The 21416-nt window shown below is 39.1% G+C and overlaps 4 protein-coding genes across 5 annotated transcripts; all 4 read left to right on the top strand.

Moving 5' to 3' along the window:
- The first annotated feature begins 65 nt into the window (after positions 1 to 65).
- Positions 66 to 5864, top strand: LOC145436398 (uncharacterized). Of its 2 annotated transcripts, none has more exons than XM_080313745.1 (2): positions 66 to 3326; positions 3424 to 5864. In XM_080313745.1, exon 2 carries the CDS (start codon positions 3849 to 3851, stop codon positions 4902 to 4904), a length of 1056 nt encoding a protein of 351 aa, XP_080169871.1. In that variant the 5' UTR covers positions 66 to 3326; positions 3424 to 3848; the 3' UTR covers positions 4905 to 5864. The 2 variants fall into 2 exon arrangements, with proteins under 2 accessions (XP_080169871.1, XP_080169870.1); XM_080313744.1 differs by having other exon boundaries at positions 66 to 1938; positions 3257 to 5864.
- Positions 5865 to 6941: 1077 nt separating this feature from the next.
- Positions 6942 to 9297, top strand: LOC145436397 (uncharacterized). Its single transcript, XM_080313743.1, has one exon. It carries the CDS (start codon positions 7067 to 7069, stop codon positions 8189 to 8191), a length of 1125 nt encoding a protein of 374 aa, XP_080169869.1. The 5' UTR covers positions 6942 to 7066; the 3' UTR covers positions 8192 to 9297.
- Positions 9298 to 9364: 67 nt separating this feature from the next.
- Positions 9365 to 11427, top strand: LOC145436400 (uncharacterized). The gene is made up of 2 exons (XM_080313747.1): positions 9365 to 11052; positions 11277 to 11427. The coding sequence occupies exon 1, from the start codon at positions 9369 to 9371 to the stop codon at positions 10179 to 10181; it is 813 nt and encodes a 270-aa protein (XP_080169873.1). The 5' UTR covers positions 9365 to 9368; the 3' UTR covers positions 10182 to 11052; positions 11277 to 11427.
- A 5498-nt stretch (positions 11428 to 16925) lies between these two features.
- On the top strand, positions 16926 to 18865 carry LOC145436399 (uncharacterized). The gene has a single exon (XM_080313746.1). It carries the CDS (start codon positions 16926 to 16928, stop codon positions 17844 to 17846), a length of 921 nt encoding a protein of 306 aa, XP_080169872.1. The 3' UTR covers positions 17847 to 18865.
- The last annotated feature ends 2551 nt before the right edge of the window (positions 18866 to 21416 follow it).

Here is a 21416-nt window from a genome sequence, read left to right on the forward strand (position 1 = left end):
GACTTGGTTTTGTGAGGAGCTCTGGACTGCGAGCGCATTTTTTGCATATGCAATTAAATGAAAAATAGTTACAATGCAAAATATACGGATTATGGGTTTCGAGTCCCAGTCCCTTAACACGTAATCTTGTCATGCATGAGGATGAGAAGAACTTTTAATGTGAAGTGTGCCGAAAGGTGATTTCAAAAAGATCAACTGCTGCCACGCATGTGTAAATACACTTCAAATAATGCTGCTCAAGTCGCATGGCTATAACTATTGTCACTCTTGGTCACAGTGACAATATGGAAAGTTGGTTGGGATTTTCGAGTCCGAGACGAAACAAAGCTGGTGATTTAGAACAAAGAGATATGTGATATTACTTTTTGCCTGCACCATCGAGATGCTTTGATGACGGAGCAGCAATACGACCGTGCGGTCACCTAGTCTATGCCCCTGTTTTTTTTCTCCTCCATGCTATCCGTGATTGCTGAGCGCCTAGTAAGATAGCTGTGGATACGAATTTTCTAGTCTTTGCTATGACCCGGCCGGGGATCGATCCCACGGCCTACCGATCGAGAAGTCTGACTTATCACCATCACACTATGTCGCTCGCAGGGATTCCTAACGTTGTTGTCGCAGGCAGACCACTTTTGGTCCGTCAAGTTATGCGAAAGTTTCCAGCAGCCATCACCTGTCTTTTGCGAGAATTAAATATAGGCTAGTGTAAACTGGAAACATTCATTATTAACCTATACCATGATATGTGAAATGTTTGAAAACTTTCATTGTTTCAAAGCAAATTGGCTTGATGAAATTTCTACGGTTGCATGTCAAGAGCAAAATTATCTCCGATTTGATATGATTTCGAGGAGATAACTTTAGCTCATATGTGTCCTCACAACGGATTGCCTACGATAATGGACTCTGTTTGTCGGGCTTGTACCACAACTTTGATATGATAAGTACTCAAACTGCTTCAACGTAATATTTAAGAAAAATCCGCTGACTAAATGATTTGCATGCAGTTGAAATGAATTTGCTCTATTAGATATATCATCCCGAATGGCCATTCATGTGAGCCCTGACATTCCTGCATTTATGAAGCAAAATTGTCTGACCTGCCCAAGCTCAGGAATCATAAATTAGGCTATCGATCATATTCCAAATATCTTGTATCAATGTGGTGATGTTTGTCTGTGCGATGTGTGAATAATTTGGAAGTGAATGTATTCATCCAATTCATTGCATATGTCATTCCGGGAAACATCTTGCCAAATTTACTACATGCACTCGATTTTGTACCATTGAGTCGGAATTAAAACCTGCACTTGACTTGTGAGTATCTAGAAATTTTAGAACAACCGTTTATGTCCAATTGAGAATGTGTAATGACTGACTTTTATGGTAATGAATTATGCACATCATGCAGAGAACTGTTATATTGCTTAAATGACCGTCACATACCATTTGGAGTTATTTTGCTACGTATTCTCATTAAAGCGAGGTACAAATGTATCATGGGTCATCAAATTGAAGATTGCGGAATGGTACCTTATTTGAATCACCACAAGGCATCTGGAAGAGGCCACATAAGCTTACAATGTGATGTTTGCAGCATAATGTATCCTACTGATGAAGGATTACACATACGGAAAAGCGGATGCTTCTTGACGCATTTCAAATATTGTTAATCAAGCTGCGGATATATGTTTCGTGTATCGCTAGTTGTGGTTACCGGTCACTGTTGTCAGTCACAAACTGGAAAGTAGATCAAGATATGCGAGATATTGGTGAACCAAGGTGCAGATTTTGAAGGAATAATATGCATTAATTTGACACGAGTCAATGTCGTGAAACAGTCATCATGACTATGATGTCACAGTGCTTAGTCATTCAAGCCATTTAATTTTCAGTGTTAGTCATATTCATGTTATCTTTTGTTACTTTCTATTCAGTGTGCATGCGTCTAATTCAGGGGTTCTCAACCTGGGGGGGAGGCTCTCAGGGGGAGGGGGCGCAAGAATTTTTTGTCAATTTTGTCAATGTCTGTATAAATTGTGACTAATCATGTGTTTCACAACCATTCTGAAGAGACCATTATTGAAGATTAAACTTAATTCGTATTCTAGAAAGCTTGCCAAACTCAAACTCCAGCAGTCGCGCTCAACGGAGTATAGGCTGACTTCAACTTCATTTGAGCAAATTTTTGATATCCTTTGAAGATTTAGAGAACTTCCTACGTGCAAGTCATTCATTACTTTATAGGTTTGAGAGTAGCCTAAATCTCTGTGCGCTTGGTAGCTGTTGTTGATAGCTGACGTACTGCACTGCCTAAGACAGACTTAGATGCAATATAGGTTGTCCGGATTTGGCCTCAATTTGGCTATAAATCAATGCATTTTTTATTCATTTCCAAAACGGATCAAATTTAGCATGGCAGTACAGAACGATGCGGTGCTCTCTGTAGTCACTACCAGCATCAGGATCAGTCTCAGTGCAACCTACCTTGGAATTATTTGGTATCCTTTTCAATGTTTTTTTTTTGTTATTTTCAAATAAGTTTGGGGAAGTTTCTCAGCAATATAAAAGACTAAACAACTGGATTGCGCATTCAAAATTGGCGTAAGATATACCTTATGTATACTATTAGATCAAGGGTGGGCAGCCCGTACGGCTGCATGCGTCTGTAGACGCCTAATTCAATTAGTATTGGTTGGCAGCCGTAGACCTGCAAATTGCAATTACAAATTCACTCCCGAAACTTCGAGAGATTTTATTTAATCTTGAAATTTTCTTCGTGCTCCACGCAATTCCACAAGACTTCATTTTTCGATTTTAATGCAGTAACGCCCTTCTTAATTGGAGCAGGAATAGGAATTGACAAGAAATAACAATTCATTCGCTGCTCTAAAAAATTTCGCGCTCGGCGCGACAATATGCATTTCCAGCACCTATTCATAACATTGCCACTAGCGATTTCGGTGCGTACGATAGGCCGTTGTGAAAAGTAGAATAGTCGGGAGTTCACCTGGAATGGATAGGGACAGTTTACCATAGGTATTTTGCGTCCAGATCGTTCATTGCAACTATGCCCTGGAATGCTGCCTTGGGCTACATAAGTAATCGAAATGCGGCCATGATGGGCACGAAGGTTGCCACCTCTGTATTAGATGATGTGCTCTTTTTGACATGATGATAAATGTAAGGACGGTCAGGGGGGAGGGAGGATTTTTTTGACCATCGCCAAGGGTGGCGCGTGTCAAAAAAGGTCGAGCACGGCTGGTCTAATTAATGCATGTCTTCATGTTCTAGTCTACTCCCTCTTCTAATCCCACTCGTAGTGGGTTTGACATATCTTTCGAAGTCACTAGTTATTCGTAGAAATTTAATGCGAAAATTGTACTTGAGCACCAATCAGTACTGTGAAAACCTCTGGCGTAGGTACGCGAGTAATTGAGTATCTTGAAGTAGCAAATTTTCTAATATTTTGTTGCCCGTTTCCACCAGTGATAAAACTGAACCAGGTTTACTGCATGCACAAATTTTATGATATTTAATCACTTCACGTGCCGCTTGATGCAATATCTACAGACCAAAGCCGCAATGCTCCGTGACTATTTGCCTTTGATACCGTCCTCCTTCATAATACTATGTCAAATGCCCAAATAAGTGTTTGTGACGGCTTGTTCAACTTGATTCGTGCAACTATGTTTATGGAAACCACGCAGGCCAATGTTTTTTGTCGAATTGACAGCCATGGCCCATTTTAACTTGTTCCTTGTCCACCATGCTTCCGCAGATCATTGTAAATATCGGTTAAAACTGGTCGAATCATCATACATATTTGTACAATACGAACATGATCCATGGATAATGAAATGGAACATAGAGAAATACAGCCAAATTTTAATCGGAAGACCGTTACTGGAAATGGAGGCGCAATCTTTGAATGCGACATTTGTGGAATGAAGTATCTATCCAAGAAGGGATTGCAGATGCATGTATCCAGACACTTAAGAAAGTTTGAATGTGACATTTGTGGGCATGCTTCATCATCCAAATATCATTTGAAATGTCACATGCTCATTCACAGCGACGTAAGAGAGTTTGAATGCGATTTCTGTGAAAAGGCGTTCACCCGAAAGTATGATCTGACCCAGCACATGGCTATACACAGCGACACCAAGGACTTCTTTTGCCTTGTTTGCGGTAAGATGTATTCTACTGAGAAACTTTTGCAGAGGCATGTGTCTGAACACCAACGAAACTTTTCCTGCGACGTTTGCGGACTTGCTTTTCAATCGAAAAAAACCTTGAAGCGCCACATGCTCATTCACACTAACGTGAAAGAGTTTAAATGTGATGTCTGTGAAAAGACCTTCGCCCAGAAGTTTACCCTGACTAGGCACATGAACATTCACACCGACACCAAAGGCTTCTTGTGTGATATTTGCGGTAAACTCTTTCCGTTGAAACATCACCTGCATCAGCACATGGATATCCACGCTGTTCTTAGAAGATATGGCTGTGAGCTATGTGATATGGCCTTCAGGAATAGGAGCAATCTGACCAGACACGTAAAGATTCATGATGTGCCTGATACATTTGTATGTCCCATATGTGGACTAGGTTTTGCGAGGTACTCTGGATTGAGACACCACCTTCCAGTGCACATGAATGAAAAAATGTTTCATTGTGAAATATGCGGAAAGGCCTATTTCAGCGAAGATAAAGTTACAAGACACATGAAACTACATGTCAGCGACAATTTGGAATGTCCAGTATGCGGATTAGGTTGCAGTAACTTGAAAAGTCACTTTATTTTGCATGTGAACGAAAGGAAATTTCAATGCGATGTATGCGGAAAGGCATTCTTGAGAAAAGGTGATGTTTTCGGCCATATGAAAATGCATTTCCAATAGTCTTACTCGAGCTGCGTGTCCATTTCTATTTTCATTCATCAATAGTGAAATGCAAAGTAAGATTGAAATATTCGAGTCATTTCCCGAAGCAAGGATGAAAAAATTTTGGATTGGAAAAACTTTTCAGATTTTTTAGCATGATACATGACACACTCAAATGACGTCAGTGTGTCAAAATTGAAGGTTGCGCTTTTCTGTAAGTTTAGTGGAAACGGAATTCCGTCAACACTGCCATGAAGTTGAAGATACCAAAAGCAAATTTTGACTTTTCAACAGACTGAAGAACCTGATTATGCAGTCTCAATATTATTGCACTACTTACACTGTCGTCAAGTTGTAAATATCAAATTTGAAGTAAGCTGTCTATCTCTTTATTAAAGATAATGAGCTCTGCGTTTCCTACTCTTATTTGAGTATCAATGACTATGCTAACACCTCTTACAGCAATATACGAATTAGTTGTCTCATTGATTAACATGGTACAGTACCTATATACAATACTGCATGCACACGATTTTGTAGCATTGAATATATTATTGAATCACAGCAAGTGTTTAATGTGATATCAGCCCGTTTGAGTACCAATGACTACTTTTACGACACCTAGCAATACGAGCTACTGAGTATCGTAACTATTTATTTAAAACGAGATTTACTACATCTCTACAACCAGTGGTAATGCTTGACCAGATTTACTGCATGCACAGTGCACATAGTTTTATCAATGTTGATGTTGTCGAATCACTTCAAGTGTTTTATGTGATGTCTGCAGACCATAGCCGAGATAGTCCATTCGCTTTTGAAACCCTCCTTATTTTGAACACTTCGACTGTGGGTGGCCGAATGTGAATGTGAGACGTCTAATTCAATTTCATTTATGGATGTCATACAGAAAAATGTTTTGTTGCTAAATCCATAATCATGAGCCATCTGAACTCATTTATTTTTACTATGCTCTTGCAGATAAATAGGCCTAGACCAGGGGTTCTCAACCTGGGGGTCGCGGGAGGCTCTCAGGGGGGGGCGCGAGAAATTGATGAAGTAAGTATAGGGGGGGGGGGGGGGTATAAATTTGCGGCAAACTCTTCGCACTAAAACATAATCTGTTTCGACACATGAACATCCGCGCCGAGTTGAAAAGATATGTATGTGGTCTGTGTGGCATGGCCTTAACATCGATTGGCACTCTGTACAAGCATATAAAGATTCCTGCTGAGCCTAACAATTTAGCTGTCGCACCAAATAAGAATATTTTATGTCCTATATGTGGACTAGGTTTTACGAGGAACTCCGGATTGAGACGGCATCTTCCAATTCATCTGAATAAAAAGAAGTTTCGATGCGAAATTTGCGGAAGGCATTTTTTGAGAAAGGCAGGCGTTCCACAACACATGAAAATCCATTTCAACAAGAATTTTGAATGTCCATTATGTGGGATAAGCCTGTCGAGTAGGAAAGCCTTGCGATATCACTGGCTCATCCACAGGAATCAGAAAAAATTTCAATGGGGTTGCATTTAAAACAAACGGTGTTTTAAACAAATACCCTTTTGAAAAAAAGAATTTTGCCATAATTGTTTAAATACTTTCAGAAAATCGTGCAGTATATGAGCCTACAGACGATTTGCACCCAAAATAGTCGATGTATATGATGTAGGCTGGCTGGAACCTTGGAAATCGTCGTCGGCTCAACAGTTTGTGCGGGCACAGAATGGGTGTTCTGATGATCATGACCGCCGACCGTAAAAATGCTTCATAATGAAGTATTCCTGATTAAAGATATATTTGGTCTGTTTATGACAGTGATCGGAAGCCCTTTTCGCCGAAGATGCCATATTTACCCTACATTTTCAATTGTCAATATTTTGACGTCACAACTAAATAGTCTTGATGTCATGGCTAAAAAAATCAAAAACATGTTTTAAACAAGGGCTTTGTTTTAATCACGTTTGATTTGAATTGATTATTGTTTTAAATGCAACCCTAGCGTCTACTTGTTCAACTTTATTCATTGAAACCACACAAAACAAAGTTTTGGTTTTCGAATTAATTGTCATGAGCCATTTTAACTCATTCAGTGTCTACCGTATTTTTGCAGATAACTAAATATAGGGTAAAACTGATTGAATCGTCAGACTTATTTGTACAATACCAATAAGTTCCATGGATAACGAAATTGGAAATAAAGAAATACAACCAGATTTGAATCAACATACCACTACTGGAAATGGTGGCGTAAGCTTCGAATGCGATATTTGCGGCATCAAGTATCAATCAAAAAAGGGATTCCAGATGCATGTATCCAGACACCTAAGAAAGTTTGCATGTGACTTTTGCGGGCGTGCTACATCTTCCAAATATCAGTTGAAACGTCACATGCGCGTTCACAGTGACGTAAAAGAGTTTGAATGTGATGTCTGTAGAAAGGCGTTCACCCAGAAGTATAATTTGACCCAGCACATGACAATACACAACGCCACCAAGGACTTCTTTTGTCATGTTTGCGGTAAGATGTATTCTTCTGAGAAACGTTTGCGGAGGCATGTGTCTGAACACCAACGAAACTTTTCCTGTGACTTTTGCGGTCTTGCTTTTCCATACAAAGGCATATTGCAACGCCACATGCTCATTCATGGTTCCACAAAACTGTTTAAATGCAATGTCTGTGAAAAGACCTTCACACAGAAGACTACGTTGACCACGCACTTGAACATTCACACCAATACCAGGGACTTTTTGTGTGATGTTTGCGGTAAACTCTTCGCATTAAAACATAATCTGTATCAGCACATGGCCATCCACTCCGGTCTGAAAAGATATGTCTGTGAGCTCTGTGATATGCCCTTCACGTTGAGGAGCAATCTGTACCAACATGTGAAGATTCATGGCGTGTCTAATACCTCCGCTGTCGCATCAAGTAAAAATATTGCATGTCCAATATGTGGACTAGGTTTTGCAAGGAGCTATGGATTGCGAAGGCATTTTCTGCATATGCACCTAAATGGATTGAAACAGCACCTCCCACTGCTCCTGAATGAAAATAAGTTTGAATGCGAAATATGCGGAAGGCGTTTTTTGAGACAGGATGGCGTTTCACTACACATGAAAATCCATTTCAACAAGAATTTTGAATGTCCAGTGTGTGGGATAAGCGTGTCAACTCGGGGAGCTTTGCGAAAACACTGGCTCATCCACGTGAATGAAAAGAATTTTCAATGTGAAATTTGTGGAATAGCATTCTTGAGAAAACGGAATGCCTCAGATCACCTGAAAATACATTTCAAATAGTGCTAGTCAAGCTGCAGGTCGCTGTTCAGTCGCAATATAAACAGTAGGTTAGAAATTTCGTGTCCGGGCGAAGCAGGGCAGTGAACAAGTCGTGCCGTTCCATGTGAGAAGTCAATTATTTTGTCTCGCGTCATATTCCAGTTGCCACGAAGTCACGTCCTAGTCGGGTAGCAGAGGGTCGACTTTGAGTCGTAGGGTTGATATTCGAGTCTGAGTCCAAATCATTGTATTCAATGTTCACTTGTTCGGGGTTCATTCAAATCATATTTGAACGGTGATTTATCGTGATTCAGGACACATTAGTAAAAACTGGCAACGTCAGAGTATATACGTAGATCCTTAATCATGTGCCCATTTAGTATGTGAACAAGATAACCCAAACACAATCCGACATGTATTCTCTTGTCAAAACATGCTACTTCCGTTTTATCGCTATAGTCCTTTTTACGCTATCTCCTGTTGCTTTTCATTCAATGTGCAGGTCTCGTTTTCCAATACTTTTCAGATCTTGAATTTTTGCGACCACATTAAGTAGTTTTTGCATGTTACTTGACCTACTTCTACTTGTAACCGATTTCTGGTGTATGTGTATGTGAATATCGTAATTTTTTATATAATATAACTTATGGTTTAACCTGGTATAATGCCTAACCAAGTTGACTGCATGCACACGATTTTATATCATTGAGTTTACCATTATTGAATCACTTTGCGTACTTTGTGCGATATCGGTAGACTTTGACTGTTGACACCCTCTGGAGACTGAAGTTTGAGTTTGTCCGTAACATGTTTTGAAGGGGTCATAACCAACATGCAATTTAGCACTGCACGCAGGTATACCTAGTAAATGGATAGCAAACGTGTGGCCGTGGACACGTAATTCAGTCTTTGAGAGCTGTAATTGATCTAGAAATTTTCTTCCTGCTGGTCGTGATTAGCTGCGACTTCATTTTTCAATTTTGATATAATAGCTTTCGTGACCAAATGAGAATGCGAGTCGACTTATTCAACCTGATACATAGAAATCGTTTAGAGAAATGATTATTTGTTGAATTTATAATCCCACGTTATTTGAACTCATTCATTTTATACTGTATTCTCGCAGATAGATATAGTTTAAGGCTGATCGAATCGTCACAATTTTCGGTACAATATAATCAGTAGTCAACAAGGCACCATGGATCGTCAAAATCAAGTAATGGAACCATGTTTGAATCGCCAGGCCGTTACTGGAATTGGCAGTACAAGCTTAGAATGCTATTTCTGCAGCAAGATGTATTCTTCTAAGAAAGTATTGAAGAAGCATTTGTCCGGACACCAACAAGACTTTAGCTGCGACTTTTGCGGGCTTACTTTTCAATACCAACACAGTTTACAGCGCCACACGCTCGTTCACAGCAACGCAAGAGAGTTTAAATGTGATGTTTGTGAACAGACCTTCGCCCAGAAGTGTTCCCTATCCAGGCACATGAACATTCACACAGACAACAAAGGCTACTTGTGTGATATTTGCGGTAAACTTTTTCTGTTAAAACATAATCTGCATCGACACATGGACATCCATGCTAGTTTTAAAAGATATGCCTGTGAGCTATGTGATATGGCCTTCAGGGATAGGAGCAATCTGACCAGACACATAAAGATTCATGGTGTGCCTAATACATTTTTATGTCCGATATGTGGACTAGGTTTTACAAGAAACACTGGATTGAGAAAGCACGTTCCAGTGCACTTGAATGAAAAAAAGTTTCAATGTGAAATATGCGGAAAGGCCTTTTTGAGCAAAGAAAAAGTTACAGCACACATGAAAGTACATGTCAGCGAGAATCTGGAATGTCCTGTGTGCGGATTTGGTGTTTCGAGTCAAATTAACCTGAGGAGTCACTTTATCGTGCATGTGAATGAAAGGAAGTTTCAATGTGATGTATGCGGGAAGGCATTCTTGAGAAAGGCAGAGGTTTCCAGCCATATGAAAATGCATTTCAAATAGTGCTACTCAAGCGGCGTGTCCATTTCTATTCTTATTTGTCAGTCAGGAAATGGAAAGTAGACTGAAATATTCGAGTCATGGGCGAATCAAGGATGAAGAGGAAACATTGGAAAATTTCAATGGGGATCACTTGTTCATGTATTTAGGCATGATAAATGACACACTCAAATGACGTCAGCGTGTCGAAATCGAGGTTGCGCATTTCTGTAAATTTAATGAAAACGGAATTCATTCAACATCGCCCTGTAGTAGAAGATACCAAAAACAAATAGTGGCGTTTCAACAGACTGAAGAACGTGATCATGCAGTTTCAATAGTATTACACTACCTACACTGCCGTGAAGTTAGAAATACAAAGTTATAACTAAACTGCCGATCCATCTCTTTACTTAAGGTTGATTACGATTATGAACTCTGCTAGTTGGGCTACTACAAAAACAGTGCTATACTTTCATTTGAGTACCAATTTCTGTGCTTTCACATCTGATAGCAATATACGAATAAGATGTTACATGGATTAACCTGTTATAATACCTATTTAGGTTTACTGCATGCACATTGCACACGATTTTGTAACATTGAATATATCATTGAATATCAACAAGTGTTTGATGTGATATCATCCTGTTTGAGTACCAGTGACTACTTTCACCACATTTAGCGATACGAGTTATTGAGTATCGCAAATATTCATTTAAAAAATATTTACTACATGCATCAACCAGTGATAATGCCCAACCAGATTTACCGCATGTACACGGTTTTGTCAATTTTGATTTTGTCGCATCGATTCGAGTGTTTGATGTGATGTCTGCAGACCATATAGCCAAGATAGTCCATTCGCCTTTGAAACCCTCCATGTTTTAAACCAGTGGTTCCCAATGTGGGCGATTTGGCGGTCTAGGGGGACGAAAATGACAAAGGGGGCGATAGGAGGGCAGAAATAGACCAAGGGGGCGAAAATAGCAAAGGGGCCGGTGATTACAGTTTGTATGCACAGTTTTATTTACATTCAATTTTGGGGGCGATGATCCCTGTTGAGCTTGAAAAGGGGTCGATAGGTCGAAAAAGGTTTGGAACCACTGTTTTAAACAGTGCAGGTGTGGGTGGCCGAATGTGGATGTGAGACGTCCTAATGAACTTGATTTATGGAAGTCGTACTAAGAAATGTTTTATTGCAGAATTCATAATAATGATCAATGTAAACTCATTCCTTTTTTATTATGTTCTCACAGAATAATATAGACTGATCTAATTGTGACGATCATCCGTGCAATAGAATTTCTACCAACAAGGTACAATGAATCATCATGTACAAAATGGTGAAATGGTACTATATTTGAATCATAAGACTGGTATTATGAATGGACTCGCAAGCTCAGAATGTGATGTTAGCGGGAAGACATGCTCTTCTAGGAAAGGATCGCGGAAGCATGTTTCGGGAAGCCAAAGAAAATTTTCCTGCGACTTTTGCGGGCTTGCTTTTCAAACGAAACAACAGTTAAAACGTCACATGCTCATTCACACTAACGTGAAAGAGTTTGAATGTGAAGTCTGTGGAAAGACTTTCGCCCTGAAGGGTACCCTATCCACGCACATGAACATTCACACCGACACTGAAGGCTTCTTGTGTGATATTTGCGGTCAACTTTTCTCGTGGAAACATAGTTTGCATCGACACATGGACAACCACGCTGGTCTTAAAAGATATGGCTGTGAGCTATGTGATATGGCCTTCATGTATAAGAGCACTCTGTACAGACACATGAAGGTTCATGGTGGGTCTAATACATTTGTATGCCCCATATGGGGACTAGGTTTTGCGAGGAACTCCGGATTGACACAGCATCTTCCAGTGCACTTGAATGAAAAAAAGTTTCAATGTGAAATATGCGGAAACGCCATTTTGAGAAAAGATAAAGTTACAAGACACATGAAAGTACATGTCAGCGACAATTTGCAATGTCCAATATGCGGATTAACTTGCAGTAACTTGAAAAGTCACTTTATCATGCATGTGAATGAAAGAAAATTTCAATGCGATGTATGCGGAAAGGCATTCTTGAGAAAAGGAGACGTGATCAGCCATATGGAAATGCATTTCAAATAGTGTTACTCGAGCTTCTTGTCCTTTTCTGTTTTCATTTGTCAGACGTGAAATGGAAGTAAGACTGAAATATTCGAGTCATTTGCCGAAACAAAAATGAAGAGGGAACATAGGAAAATTTGGATTGGGAAAACCTTTCAGATTTTTTAGCATGATACATGACACACACAAATATCGTCAGTGTGTCAAAATCGGAGGTTCTCATTTCTGTAAATTTAGTAGAAACAGTATTTGGTCAACACTGCCATAAAATTAAAGAACTTGATCATGCAGTCTCAATATTATTGCACTACCTACACTTTTGTGAAGTTATAAATACTAAATTTTAAGTAAGCGGTCTATCTTTTTATTGAAGATAATGAACTCTGCGGTTCATATACTTTTGTTTGAGTAATAATGACTATGCTAACACCACCTAACACCTTACAGAAATATGCGAATTATTTATTTCATTGATTAACTTGGTACAGTATCTAATCGGGTATACTGCATGCACACTATTTTGAGCATTGGATATAATATTGAATCACAACAAGTGTTTAATGTGATATCAGCCCATTTGGGTACCAATGACTACCTTCACCACATCTAACAATACGATGATATTTTTCATGTAAACGGCATATAACGGTTCCGCGTTGGAGTTTTCGCTTCTGTGAATAACTACTCGTCGGTTCGTTTTTCCATAAAACTCTAAACTCAGTGTGCACTTTTGCCTTCTCGAATTAGAGGGAGTAAATTAACAACGCCATATTTGAGTGGTTATAAAGGTGTCCATGAACATTTTGCTGTCTTGTCGGAATATTTCAGGAAATATATTTCCTGCAAAAAATCTTAAAATTTGTTACGAATTTGCTGGATAAGATAAAAAACAATTTTTCAATCTACTGAGAATTGCTGCGCGGGCGGATGATATCGTCTGTTAGTCATATTCATGTCATCTTCTGTTACTTTCTATCAAGTGTGCATGCGTTTAATTGATACAGGTCTTCATGTTCTGGTGTACTCTCTCTCAATTCTAATCCCACTCGTAGAGATTTCGACATATCTTTCGAACTCACTACTTATTAATAGAAATTTAATGTGGTAATTGTACTTAAGCACCAATCAGTACTGTAAAAACCTCTGGCGTATGTACACGAGTAATTTACCATCGTGAAGCATCAATTTTTTTGCCCCTTTTTACCAGTGATAAAACCTAACCAGGTTTACTGCATGCACAGATTTTTTGATATTTAATCACTTCACATGCTTGATGCAATATTTGCAACTACAAGGAGTGCTAAAAAATCGTGACTCTCCATTAAGGAATGAATTTGCGAAACTCTGACTCCGACTCCACAGCCCTGGTTTCAACATACCTTGGAATTTGCTAGTTATAAGTAGAAAAAAGTGGTACTTCTACTCGAGCACAAATGACTACTGTAACATCCTCTGAAGCATCAATTTTTCTAGATCTCGTTCCTTCTTTGAACCGGTGATAAAACCTTACCAGGTTGAATGCACACATAATTTTGTACTCTTTAATAACTTGCTTGACGTGCTTGATGTAATATCTGCAGACCAAAGTTGCAATGCTCCGTGACTATCCACCTTCTTTTAGAATTATATGACCATTTGTGCCCAAATGAGAATGTGCGACGACCGGGGTTGCATTTAAAACAAACGGTGTTTTGAACAAATTCCATTTTGAAAAAAAGAATTTTGCCATAACAGTTCAAATACTTTCGGAAAATCGTGCTGTATATGAGCCTACAGACGATTTGCACCCAAAATAGTCAACGCATATGATGTAAGGTGGCTGGAACCTTGGAAATCGTTGTCGGCTCAACAGTTTTTTAGGGGCACAGAATGGGTGTTCTGATGATCATGACCGCCGACCGTAAAAATGCATCATAACGAAGTATTCCTGATTAAAGATATTTTTGGTCTGTTTATGACAGTGATCGGAAGCCCTTTTCGCCGAAGAAGCCGTATTTACCCTACATTTTCAATTGTCACTGCCAGTTCATTGTGACGTTACAATTAAGTAGTCTTGATGTCAAGGCTGAAAAATCAAAAACATGTTTCAAACAAGGGCCTTGTTTTAAATATGTTTGTTTTAAGTTGATTTTCGTTTTAAATGCAACGGTAGCGACAACTTGTTCAACTTTATTCGTTCAACTTTATTTATTGAAACCACACAGAGAAAATTTTTGTTTTCGAATTAATTGTCATGAGCCATTTCAACTCATTCATTGTCTACCGTTCTACCGCAGATAACTAGATATATGTTAAAACTGGATTAATCGTCATACTTATTTGTACAATACCAACAAGTTCCATGGATAATGAAAATGAGAATAAAGAAATACAGCCAGATTTAAATCAACGGACCATTACTGGAAGTGGTCGCGTAAGCTTCGAATGCTATATTTGCGGCATCAAGTATCAATCAAAGAAGGGATTCCAGAAGCACGTATCCAGGCACCTAAGAAAGTTTGCATGTGACTTTTGCGGGCGTGCTACATCTTCCAAATTTCAATTGAAACGTCACATGCTCGTTCACAGTGACATAAAAGAGTTTGAATGTGATGTCTGTAGAAAGGCGTTCACCCAGAAGTATAATTTGACCCGGCACATGACTATACACAGCGCCACCAAGGACTTCTTTTGTCATGTGTGCAGTAAGATGTATTCTACTGAGAAACGTTTGCAGAGGCATGTGTCTGAACACCAACAAAACTTTTCCTGTGACTTCTGCGGTCTTGCTTTTCCATACAAATGCACGTTACAACGCCACATGCTCATTCACGCCTCCATAAAAGAGTTTAAATGTGATGTCTGTGAAGAGTCCTTCACACAGAAGGCTACCTTGACCAGGCACTTGAACATTCACACCAATACCAGGGACTTTTTGTGTGATGTTTGCGGTAAACTCTTCTCGTTAAAACATAATCTGTATCAGCACATGGCCATCCACTCCGGTCTGAAAAAATATGCATGTGACCTATGCGATATGGCCTTCACATTGAGGAGCAATCTGTACAAACATATAAAGATTCATGGCGTGTCTAATACCTCAGCTGTCACATCGAGTAAGAATATCGCATGTCCTATATGTGGACTAGGTTTTGCAAGGAGCTATGGATTGCGAAGGCATTTTCTGCATATGCACCTATATCTGTACAAACATATAAAGATTCATGGCGTGTCTAATACCTCTGCTGTTTCATCGAGTAAGAATATTGCATGTCCAATATGTGGTCTCGGTTTTACGAGGAACTATGGATTGAGAAAGCACCTTCCACTGCACCTGATTGAAAAGAAGTTTCAATGCGAAATATGCGGAAGGCGTTTTTCGAGACAGGATAGTGTTCCACGACACATGAAAATCCATTTCAACAATAATTTTGAATGTCCAGTATGTGGGATAAGCGTGTCGACTCGGGGAGCCTTGCGAAAACACTGGCTCATCCACGCGAATGAAAAGAATTTTCAATGTGAAATTTGTGGAATGGCATTCTTGAGGAAACGGAATGCCTCTGATCACATGAAAATACATTTCAAATAGTTCTGGTCAAGCTGCAGGTCGCTGTTCAGTCACAATATGAACAAGTGGGTTGGAAATTTCGAGTCAAGGCGAAGCAGGGTAGTGAACAAGTCGTGCGGTTCCATGCGAGAAGTCAATTAATTTGTTTCAATTATTTTGTCTCGCGTCATATTCCAGTTGCCACGGAGTCACGTCGTAGTCGGGTAGCAGAGCGTCGACTTCAAGTCGTAGGGTTAATATTCGAGTCTGAGTCCAAATCATTGCATTCAATGTTCACTTGTTCTGGGTTCATTCAAATCATATTTGAACGGTGATTTGTCATGAGTCGGGACACATTAGTGAAAACTGTCATCGTCAGAGTGTATAACGTACATCCTTTATTATGTGCCCATCTTGTTTGTGAACGAGATAACCCAAACACAATCTGACATGTATTCTCTTACCAACACATACCACTTCAGTTTCATCGCTATAGTCCTTTTTATGCTATCTCCTGTTGCCTTTCTTTCAGTGTGCAGGCCTCGTTTTCCAATACTTTTCAGATCTTGAATTTTTGCGACCACATTAAGTAGTCTTTGCATGTCTTGGTAATAGTTACTTGACCTACTTCTACTTGTAACTGAATACTGGTGTGTGTGTATGTGAGTGTCGTAATTTTTTATTTATGTAATTTATGCTGTAACCTGGTATAATGCCTGACCAAGGGACCAAGTTAACTGCATGCACACGGTTTTATATCATGAGTTATTATAACCGTTATTGAATCACTTTGCGTATTTCATGCGATATCGGTAGACTTTGACACCCTGAGGAGTTTGAGTTTGTCTGTAACATGTTTTGAATGAGACATTACCAGCATGCAATTTAGCACTGCACGCAGGTATACCTAGTAAATGGGTGGCAAACCTGTGGCCTTGGACACGTAATTCAATCTTTGAGAGCTGTAATTGATCTAGAAATTTTCTTCACGCTGGGTGTGATTAAATGCGACATCATTTTTCAATTTTGATATAATAGCGTTCGTGACCAAATGAGAATGTGAGTCGACTTATTCTATTATATACATAGAAATCGTTCAGAGAAATGATTATTTGTTGAATTTATAATGCCAGGTTATTCGAACTCATTCATTTTATACTGTATTCTCGCAGATAGATATAGTTTAAGGCTGATTGAATCGTCACAATATTCCGTACAATTTAATCTGTACCAACAAAGTACCATGGATCGTCAAAATCAAGGAATGGAACCAAGTTTTAATTGCCAGTCAGTTACTGGAATTGGCAGTACAAGCTTAGAATGCTATTTCAGCAGCAAGATGTATTCTTCTAAGAAAGAATTGCAGAGGCATTTGTCCAGACACCAACAAGACTTTAGCTGCGACTTTTGCGGGCTTGCTTTTCAAACGAAACAACAATTAAAACGTCACATGCTCATTCACACTAATGTGAAAGAGTTTAAATGTGATGTCTGTGGAAAGACCTTCTCCCTCAAGTGTAACCTATCTAAGCACATGAACATACACACCAACACCGAAGGATTCTTGTGTGATATTTGCGGCAAACTTTTTCCGTGGAAACATAGTCTGAATCGACACATGAACATTCACGCTGGTCTTAAAAGATATGCATGTGAGCTATGTGATATGGCCTTCAGGTATAAGAGCAATCTGTACCGACACATGAAGGTTCATGGTGTGTCTAATACATTTGTATGTCCTATATGTGGACTAGGTTTTCCAAGGAACTCCGGATTGACACAGCATCTTCCAGTGCACTTGAATGAAAAAAAGTTTCAATGTGAAATATGCGGAAAGGCCTTTTCGAGAAAAGATAAAGTTACAGCACACATGAAAGTACATATCAGTGAGAATTTGGAATGTCCAGTATGCGGATTAACTTGCAGTAACTTGAAAAGTCACTTTATTTTGCATGTGAATGAAAGGAAATTTCAATGCGATGTATGCGGAAAGGCATTCTTGAGAAAAGGAGATGTGATCAGCCATATGGCAATGCATTTCAAATAGCGCTACTCGAGCTGCGTGTCCATTTCTGTTCACATTTGTCAGTCGTGAAATGGAAAGTAAGACTGAAATATTCAAGTCATTTGCCGAAGCATTGATGAAGAGGGAACATTAGAAAGTTTGAATTGTGAAAACTTTTCAGACTGTTTAGCATGATACATAACACACACCAATGACGTCGGTGTGTCAAATCGAGGTTGCGCATTTCTGTCAATTTGATGAAAACGGAATCCATTCAACACCGCCATGTAGTAGAAGATACCAAAAACAAATAGTGGCGTTTCAACAGACTGAAGAACATGATCATGCAGTTTCAATAGTATTACACTACCTACACTGCCGTGAAGTTACCAATACAAAGTTTTGACTAAGCTGTCAATCTATCTCTTTACTTAAGGTTGACTACGATAATGAACTCTGCTAGTTGGGCTACTACAAAAACAGTGTTTCATATACTTTCATTTGAGTACCAATTACTATACTTTCACCTCTTATAGCAATATGCGAATAAGTTGTTACATAGATTAACCTGTTATAATACCTATTCAGGGTTACTGCAGGCACACGATTTTGTAACATTGAATATATCATTGAATATCAACAAGTGTTTGATGGGATATCAGCCCGTTTGAGTACCAATGACTACTTTCACCACATCTAGCAAGACGACCTATGAAGTAGCGCAACTATATATTTAAGAAATGATTTGCTACATCTCTACAACCAGTGATAATGCTTAACCAGATTTACTGCATGCACACTATTTTATCAATGTTGATGTTGGCGAATCACTTCGAGTGTTTGATGTGATGTCTGCAGACCATGGTCAAGATAGTCCATTCACCTTTGAAACCCTCCTTGTTTTGAACACTTCGACTGTGGGTGGCCGAATGTGGACGTGAGACGTCTTATTCAACTTGATTTATGTATGTCATACAAAGAAATGTTTCATTGCTGAATTCATGATCATGAGCAACGTGAACTCATTCCTTTTTTATTATGTTCTCACAGATTATTATAGACTGATCTAATTGTGACGATCATCCGTATAATAGAATCTCTACCAACAACGTACAATGAATCATCAAGTACAAAATGGTGAAATGGTACCATATTTGAATCACCAGAATGTTACTATAAATGGACTCGCAAGCTCAGAATGTGATGTTAGCGGAAAGACATGTTCTTCTAAGAACGGATCACGGATGCTCGTGTCGGGAAGCCAAAGAAAACTTTCCTGTGACTTTTGCGGGCTTGCTTTTCAAACGAAACAACACTTGAAACGTCACATGCTCATTCACACTAACGTGAAAGAATTTAAATGTGAAGTCTGTGGAAAAACTTTCGCCCGGAAGGGTAGCCTATCCGCGCACATGAACATTCACAGCGACACCAAGGACTTGTTGTGTGATATTTGCTGCAAACTCTTTGCACTGAAACGTAGTCTGTTTCAACACATGGATATCCACGCCGGTTTAAAAAGGTATGCATGTGAGCTGTGTGAAATGGCGTTTACAGCATGGAATACTTTGTACCGACATAAAGATTCATGCTGTGTCTAATACTGTCGCTGCTGTACCAAGTAAGAATATTGTATGTCCCATATGTGGACTCGGTTTTGCGAGGAACTCCGGATTGAGACATCATCTTCCAGTGCACTTGAATGAAAAAAAGTTTCAATGTGAAATATGTGGGAAGGCGTTCTTGAGAAAGGATGACGCTGCACAACACAATAGAATACATTTCAACGATAAGATCGCATGTCCAATATGCGGATTAAGGATTTCGAGTCGCGGTACCTTCCAAAATCACATTCTCGTGCATTATAATGAAAAGAAATTTCAATGTGAAATTTGTGGAATGGCATTCTTGAGAAAACGGAATGCCTCTGATCACATGAAAATACATTTCAAATAGTGCTGGCCAAGCTGCAAGTCGATGTCTAGTGCAGTGGTTCTTAACCTTTAGTAACCACCAAAACACTTACGCTACTCGCACCTTAGTGGAAGTAACCGCATAAGCTTGAAATGTGATGTTTGCACCAAAATGTGTCCCACTGAGTTAGCACTAGACTCTTTCCGTTTAGAGATAATCTGTCTCGGTAAATGGCCGCCCACACTGATTTGAAAAGATATGAGCGTGAAGTTTGTGGCATGGCCTTTACATTGATGAAGTATCTGTATATAAAGATTCATGTTGTGCCAAATACCCTTCTGTCAAATCGTATGATAATATTGTGTGTCCCATATGTGAATTGCGTTTTACGAGGAGGCATAATTTTCAAAACCACCTTCTAGTACAAGGAAATTGAATGAATTGTCAATTTGAAGTATGCAGAATGTCATTTTTGAGCAAATCAAATGTTTCTAGGCACTTGTAAATACATTTCAAATAGCCCTGCTCCAGTGCCAGTGTTCATGGTCAGTGCAACAGTAACAAAGTGAAAAGTAGATTGGAATTTTCGATTCAACTGATAAACAAAGTTGAAGATTTAGGACAGTTCTTCCCAACCTCTTTGTCTTTGGGGATCCCTTTTGATCCGTCAAGGCAGTCCGTGCCCTCGAGTGTACATTCAAATTTAGTTCAAGTGTTCTGCAACCGTTACTACAGGCTAGTGTACTGAAAGCATTCATTTTCTTCAGTTGAAATGTATACGAAACTATGTGGAATTTTTGAAGACTTTTATTGTTTTAAAGCAAATTAACTTGATGAGATTTCTGCGAATGCATGTCAGAAGCAATTCTTGACATATATTGTCATGTCCTTGAAAATGGCAGTCGCATATCAACTTCGTCTATTTGCCCTAACTCGGAAAATCGTAAATTAGGTTACCAATCATATTGCAAGCATCCAACCAAGCTTTCGGTGTGACGTCGCGACCGGTGTGTGATAATTTGCAGAATTGTTTATATTTTATAAAAAATCATTTGCCTGTATTAAGCTTTTAATACCTGATCACTCTTAATGCATGCATTCAATTTTGTATCGTTGAATGACTTCGTGTGTTTGATGTAATATCGACTGACCTATAAGTGGCTATGTTGTTATACCATTCGCCTTTGAGACCCAAGTTTCTAGTTAAGCCGTATTGTGTTTTTGGATAAATGATGCATAACCAGAACGATAATAATTAGCAGTCGATTCGGGAATATCTGGATATCCTATTACGGATGGTCAGGGTTTATGTCCGAATGAGAATGTGCAATGGAAACCATTCTTTAATTAATAATCATGAGCTTTTTGACCTCGTTCGTTTTGTACAGTGTTTTTAAGATAAATATCGAATTAATTTAGGACGAAACAGATTGTAATAATCACCCCGCTATTGAATCTTCACCATCGAGGTGCCATGGATCAAGAAATTCCAAATACTGAAATGCAACCATGTACGAATCATCAAACAATTGCTGAATGTGGCAGGGTGGAAAGCTTTGAATGTGATGTTTGCTGCAAAATTTATCTTACTAAGATTGGATTGCAGAGGCAAGTGTCCATACACCAAAGAAAGTTTGTATGTGACTTTTTGTGAGCTTGCCTCGCCATCAAATTATCACCTTAAACAGCACATACTCA

The sequence above is a fragment of the Botryllus schlosseri genome, chromosome 3, assembly GCF_051294905.1.
Source record: "Botryllus schlosseri isolate E-star chromosome 3, Bs_hap1, whole genome shotgun sequence".
Taxonomy (NCBI): Eukaryota; Metazoa; Chordata; class Ascidiacea; order Stolidobranchia; family Styelidae; genus Botryllus; species Botryllus schlosseri.